This window comes from Eretmochelys imbricata, chromosome 1, assembly GCF_965152235.1.
Source record: "Eretmochelys imbricata isolate rEreImb1 chromosome 1, rEreImb1.hap1, whole genome shotgun sequence".
NCBI lineage: Eukaryota > Metazoa > Chordata > Testudines > Cheloniidae > Eretmochelys > Eretmochelys imbricata.
The window spans coordinates 45,970,318-45,977,422 of NC_135572.1; the positions used below are offsets into that span (position 1 = coordinate 45,970,318).

The 7,105-nt window shown below is 43.5% G+C and overlaps 1 protein-coding gene across 1 annotated transcript; it reads right to left on the minus strand.

Moving 5' to 3' along the window:
* Positions 1 to 4,083: 4,083 nt before the first annotated feature.
* Positions 4,084 to 6,040, minus strand: GPR12 (G protein-coupled receptor 12). The gene is made up of 2 exons (XM_077806219.1): positions 5,846 to 6,040; positions 4,084 to 5,103 (listed from the first exon to the last, which is right to left on the minus strand). Exons 1-2 carry the CDS (start codon positions 6,038 to 6,040, stop codon positions 4,084 to 4,086), a joined length of 1,215 nt encoding a protein of 404 aa, XP_077662345.1.
* Positions 6,041 to 7,105: the final 1,065 nt, after the last annotated feature.

The following is a 7,105-nucleotide window of genomic DNA, read 5'->3' on the forward strand; positions in this document are numbered from 1 at the left end:
CCACTGGCTGCAACAGGTTTCACCATTAAAAATACAACTTATTACTAACAATAGATCTAGCATGTTAATAATTTAAAACAAAGTAAACATTCTTTTAATTAAATTATGCATGTGCATTTTAAAAATACTTGAATTGATGACTGAGCTATGAAGAAACCCAATATTGCTAAGAATGGTCAATTTAACACCTCTGGCACTAGGTACTAGTATTGTTCAATATTACAGTATAAGGACATGTTCCTTCAAGCTATCCAATGGCGGCAGGTCCCTGGGTCTGTGTGGAGTCCCACTAACTTCAGGGGGACTCCATGTGGTGCTGGGTTCTGCCCACATGGAACAATTTGCAGAACTATGGCCTAAGACAGAACTGTCTAGATACAGAAACTTGAACAGAATGTTGGACAGAACCATCTATTTCTGTGGGGTCAGCTGGCTTTTAAAAAGCATTTCTTCTTGTTGAACTATTGAATCTGGTGAGGCAAATGTTTAATATGCAGTTCTGAACACGAGGTCATTCAGTTGTATATTATGCAGTATTTACCTCAGGACTACTAGTTTTACAATTACAGCATTTTGGGCTCAACCCTGTAGTCCTATATAGGCCAAACTTACTGACTTTGAGCAGAGTTTTGGCCTGTGTCAGGACTATTACTGCAGACCCTTTTGAGTTTAAGGACATCTTTATAAAAGAGAGTCCAGATGAAAGTCAGTTCCCACATTTTGAAAATATGGTCCTTTGGCTCTAGAACAAATTTACAGAAGTGAGGAAACTGACAATTATGCATGAATGGCCTGATTATCGGTGATTATCAGCTTCATTCAAGCTTTTAAAGTGACTATAGTAACATCAAGAGCAAGGTAATGGCTCTGAAGTCACAATTTGATTGCTCGTCTGTTTCTGAAGCAGTGCACCGACAGGCACTGCCCCTCACTTGGCGCAAATAGTGTTTCTACAATCTAGCCCTATGTGAACATTACTCTGTAATTTTAATCCTTCTCTATCCTAAATTCAGCCCAGGTGGTGTCCTGAGATCTGCTTGTGAAATGGACCCTCTGGGTACAAATCTCTCTGATCCTGCATGGAAGGAGAGTGTCGTTTCTTCCCTGGCTGATCTACAGGTCTAAGTTCCACACTGAGTGAAGAGTTGAACACCAGGTAAGCCAGGAGCGGAGGAGAGGGTAAGGCTGTGGTGGGGACACACATTCTCCCCCTCTGGCATCCTTGGATATTTTCTGCTGAACCCCCCTTCCAGACCAGAGCCATTGCAGAGGCATACAGCCTCCATGTGGACAGCTGTGGCCTCCTACAGATCTCTGGAGATCTTCCAGGTTTGTTGGTAAGCACAATGGCCTACTTGGGTAAGAGAGTGGAAATCTCTCTGATGGAACAACCACTGAAATCACAGATTTCTTCTCCAGAGCCCCATACTATGGGTTTTGCCACAGGAGGGAGTGATCCAGACTGGAAGAGAAGGGCGGAAAGAGTAGACGGTCCAGTGGTTAGGGAACTAGACTACTACTCAGGAGATTGAAGTTCAATTCTATGCTCTGCCATGGATTCCTGTGTGACCTTGGGCAAGTTAGTGGGTGTCTCTGTTCCTCAGCTATAGAAGGGGAATGATAGTTCCTCCCTACCTCACAGGGTTGTTGTGAGGATAAAGACACAAAAATAATTGTGAGGTGCTCAGATATTCTGGTAATGGAGGGGCATATTAGTACCTAGATAGAAGTGGAGCAAAACTCAGATCTTCTTGGGATAGAATTTCAGTCACAACTGTAGGTGTTTGTCCTGATCAGTTTTTGGCACTTTGATGTGACTGACCAAACTCAGGGAAAGGATAGAGGAAGAGAGGGGTAGGTTTTGTTTGTGGAGTTTTAGCAAGTCTTATTTGTGTCTGTTAACAAGCAAATAGCATTTGTGACCCTTATACATAATTCATTTTAAAATGTTAACAAATAATCCTAGCAATAATTTCCAATATTTGATACTTCATATACGTATATAAAAATCAAGTATATATACATCATAGGTATTTTTGAAGTGATGATTTCTTATAAACAATAGAAAACTGGAAACTACTAGAACTTCATTAATATTCAGAGATAGATAAAGAACACAAATATCCTATATAGTTTAAGGGGAGATTTCAGTGGGTGCTGAGGACCTACAAATCCCAGTTAAGCCAACGGGAGTTGCAAGAGTACAGTTCTGTCAAGATAAGGCCATCACCATACAATATTAAATTTGATTAGATTAATGCAAAGTAATAGCCAGATATCATGAAGGTTGAACCAAGTAAATAATGGAATTTGAATCTGGCATTGAAACCAAAATAAATTATTGCTAATATACAAGTGACTCACATTTGAAATTTAGTTCTGGGTATAGCATATGGATTATTAATGTCACCGAAGTTTGCCACAAAAGCTACAGTGTTCCAAAAGTTTAAATGAAAGGAAAGATACCATTTGAAAAGATAGAGTGGCAGCAGTATAGTAGTGTATACTCTCTATACTGTACATGTATATTTTTATCAACATTTGAGATTTTTTAAACTATAATGGAAGATACTGAAGCAACAATATAGTATATTTACTTTGATATTCAAGGGACTACACCCCCATATTGGTGCCTAGGCATTTATACATGTAACTTCCATTAGCACTAATGGAAGTTTTACTATAAATTCCCATTCACTGATATGAGAATATACCTCAAGTTTAACAAAGAAATCCAAAATCAGGGGGTTTTTTTCCAGTAAGCTTTTTCTTCTGTCAGTACAACATTGTTATTAGAAAACAACATTTTTGTTCTAATGATTCTTATGTGTCTCCATGGAAAAGATCAGAAGCAGCTTAAATTAAACCATTCATGAAAGGAAGCTTTGCCTTTTACACAAGGAGTATTATCTTAGAATGAAGTGAAATGATCTGCATACAGTATTGAACATCATAATATGTGATGGACTCAAAGATTAAATTGTTAGAATAGCAGAAAATATGTTCCATAGGCATTCTGGCTACATACAATTATGAACCTGACATGCTCAGAGAATTTTCAAACTTCAGAATCTGAAACCATAGCAGAACAATGAGAACATGAAATAACACTTGTGTATCAATAGCAAATTTTAGGGAACCATTTACTGTAGATATACTATTTTAAGCAAGTTATTTTATTAAATATTTCCTTATACACTTCTGAAAATATGAATCTGTCAAAGAAACTTAAAATGCTGCACCTATTACAATGCATAATTCCTAGAGGCCATATTGTGCCATAGATTTCTGAGCAGAACTCCCCATCAATTTAAATAAGGAATTCTGTTTAAAAATCAGTGTTACAATAGGCCCTGATGTCCTATATTTTAAAAAATGTATAGTTGATTTTTTAAAAGAAATAAAGCAGTAGTAAAGACGAAACGTACATTCTATTCTAGCATCTATCCAGAACTCATGAGAAAATAGGTAACATTTTAAAATAATGATCAATTTATACTGAGATATAAAATAGCAAACCTGCACAAGCACTTCTTCATTTTAGCAAATTAATGGTCCAGAAAGTATTACAATAAATACCAAATGAATCAATAATAATTGGGTCATTATTTTAAATTGGTGATATATATTTTAGTTTATGTTAACAGTACCAAGGACATAGTCTTCTTTACTGTTTCACTAAGGCTAAGAGAGAGAGAATTTGTGACAACAGAAAAATCATGCAGTATAACTGAGCTGAAGCACATAAAGTATTTTAAAAAGGCTATAACTCTTCAGTCTACCTTTTTTTCACTAATAAAGTTAACTTAGAATCATAGTGGATGTGAAAGACCAGTTTAGTCTATTCATAGAACCTGAGCAACAATACAATTTGAAAGAACACTAATCATTATGATTTTGGAAATCTTCCTTAAACCACTGAGTTCATTTAGGTTAATGGGGTTTCTCTTTACAAAAAGGTCAGTGCATCCTGTGGCTTGAATATGAATCAGATATGTACAATCTAAGGAATGTATCTAACCAAAGATTGTTGCAGGAATTTTTGAATAACAAAATGCTAAATAAAGTCCTCACAGCTGTTAATCAAACATCACTAGGTGATCTTGCTCTTTGAGACAGGCTAGAGGGGATACAGCCACAGCAGATAAGCCAAAATGCTTTTTGTATTTCCTGGTTTCTAAAAGCATATATTACAGGATTGATGATGGAATTGTAGGTGGCTGGCAGGAGAGTGGCATAGGTATATATTGAAGGATAAGTGTAATCTGCTATTAAAGAATAGAGTGTAAAAGGAATCCAACAAGCAGCAAAGGTCCCCAAAATAATGGCCAAAGTAGACACTCCTTTTCGGGTGGTCACATAATGGGACGTGGCCAGGAAATGGTGTTGCAAGGCAATCTGATGGGCATGGCGCATCACAATTTTACAAATTTGAACGTAGAGCTGCAGCATGAGAGCAAACATGAGCAAGAAAGAGACTGAAAGGATAGCTGCATTATTTTTAGTGAGCGGTCTGATAACACTGCAGGTGGATTCATCTTTGAGGCAGTTCCAGCCCATTATAGGCAGCAGTCCAATACAGATAGATGCTCCCCAGAGCAAAATAAGCATGATATAGGTAAAAGTGACAGTCCTTTCTGAATTATAAGTCAAAGCATAATACAATGAGAGGTAACGATCAACAGTAATAGCCAGCAAGCTGCAGACAGATGCAGAGAAAGAGGAAACAATCAGTCCAACAGTGACCAGTTTTGTAGCTTCTGATTGTAGAAGATAGGCAAAAATAAAATTGATGATCAATCCAATTCCTGCTAAGAGGTCTGCAAGTGCCAGGCTGCCTATCAGAAGGAACATGGGGGCACGAAGATTAGGATTTTGGAAAATGATAAGGACCACAATGGCATTTTCACAGGAGATAAGGGTTCCTGAAGTACACAAAACAATGTCCCAGGGGTTTACTATGAGCTCTGGTTCTGGGTCTACGACAGGAATCAGGGACGAGGCTGCGGTTGAGACATTCTCTGGAGAGCTGGCTTCTAAATGATCTTGAGGCAGCCAGCTTAAATTAACCTTCAGATCTTCATTCATTTTAACCCCTGTCTTCTTCAATGAAAAGACATTTTTTAATGTTCAGATACAGTACTAGTCAATTCAAGAACATGCAATTCCTTAGATATTTCTATGAATCTCATATGCAGGCAGGCACATGTTACATAAACGTGACAGTACAAATGATGAAGAAAAATACTTAATTTTAAATTGCCTAAAATTATTTGAAGAAAACAAAAGAACAGGATATGAAGTAATAAGAGAGATTTTCTTCCTTAAATGGAAGAGGGAAACAAGTGAAATGTGGTATGGACACATAGTACTGAACTAAAGAAATAAAAACCCGTTAACATAACTAGAACTATTTGAAAGGTTTTTTGGTTTAACAAGATAAACAAAACCCAAAGCACATGAGTTTAAATATGGAAAAAGAGCAATTGTGGCATGATGCATGAAATAAAATCACAAGTCACCAGCACGGTTTGCAATTAAATATCAGGGTTTTGAACCATTTAGTTAAGAATGCTCATGATTCAAACCTGGAGCAGGCACTACAGTCGAATGCTTTTAACCCCGGGAGCCACCATCCTATCTACCTCAGTTGGAAATTCGGGCTGGGGGATATTTACCCTGCGGAGCATCCTTGGTCCTGAATTAATAGCAATGGAGGTGATGAGGTGGGGGAGAGAGAGCAATGCCATGCAAGCATCTGTGCGAGGGTAACACAATCTCATACAGACAGATGGAAACAGACAGCGACAGACAGACAGCGGGACTAGCCCTCAATGGTGGTCACCTTGGCTTCTCCCCTGCTGGAGGAGGAGGGTCTCCAGGTCCTTTCTATGCAGCAGGGCAGGCTGCTCCTGGCAGGTTCATTGTTTGCACTGCACAGACACGGGGAGGGGGCGGCACTGCCAGCTCCTGGCTGTGCAATAGGGAGCGCAGGTGCAATCCCCTCCGCGCTGGCCCCTGGACGCGGTGCCTGGTGCATGGAGCTGAGGCAGAGAGAGGCGCAGGCACGCGCGCACAACAGACGGACAGAGGCGGGGGCGCGCGCCGTGCGGCGCTGCCAGTCCGCGGGAAGAGGAGCTGAAGGCACGTGGGCAGCAGAGGAAAGGGGTCGCGTGAGCGGCGCGCGCACGGACCGAAGTGGGAGGGGAGGAGCTGAGGCACGCGCTGACAGGGAGACACCTGCTGCTCTCTGATGCGCAGGCGCAGCGGTACCCGTCCCTGGCCCTAGACGACCTTCTGGGGGGAGGGCTATAATGAGGGGATGTCTGCGCGCCCCGCGAGGCACGAGCGCCGGGTGCTCCGCCCTGAACCCCCTCCCCGCGCGCCTCGCTGAGCATCCCCCAGCTAAAGACCCCCCCGCCTCCCTGAGCATCCCCCAGCTATAGCCCCCCACCCGCGCCTCCCTGAGCCTCCCCCAGTTACACCCCCCACCCCTGCCTCCCTGAGCCTCCCCGCTTCCTTGAGCCCTCCAAGCTAAAGCCCCCCGCCTCCCTGCGCCCTCCCAGCTACAGCCCCCTGCCTCCCCGAGCACCCTGTCACTGCCGCCCTGAGCCCCCCGCTACAGCTCCCTGCTTCCCTGTGCATACCCCAGCTACAGCCCCCCTGCCACCACCCTGAGCCCCCTGCCTCCCCGAGCATCCCCGTCACTGCCGCCCTGAGCCCCCCGCTACAGCTCCCTGCTTCCCTGTGCATACCCCAGCTACAGCCCCCCTGCCACCACCCTGAGCCCCCTGCCTCCCCGAGCATCCCCGTCACTGCCGGCCTGAGCCCCCCGCTACAGCTCCCTGCTTCCCTGTGCATCCCCCAGCTACAGCCCCCCTGCCACCACCCTGAGCCCCCTGCCTCCCCGAGCATCCCCGTCACTGCCGGCCTGAGCCCCCCACTACAGCTCCCTGCTTCCCTGTGCATACCCCAGCTACAGCCCCCCTGCCACCACCCTGAGCCCCCTGCTTCCCCGAGCATCCCCGTCACTGCCGGCCTGAGCCCCCCGCTACAGCTCCCTGCTTCCCTGTGCATCCCCCAGCTACAGCCCCCCTGCCACCAC

Bases quoted from the DNA above. Each gene is read 5' to 3' on its own strand.
- GPR12 (XM_077806219.1), bottom strand. From the start codon at position 6,040: ATGCACCAGGCACCGCGTCCAGGGGCCAGCGCGGAGGGGATTGCACCT. The intron at 5,104-5,845 runs GTGACCACCATT...TTTTCATTGAAG, and splicing joins CCAGCAGGGGAGAAGCCAAG to AAGACAGGGGTTAAAATGAA.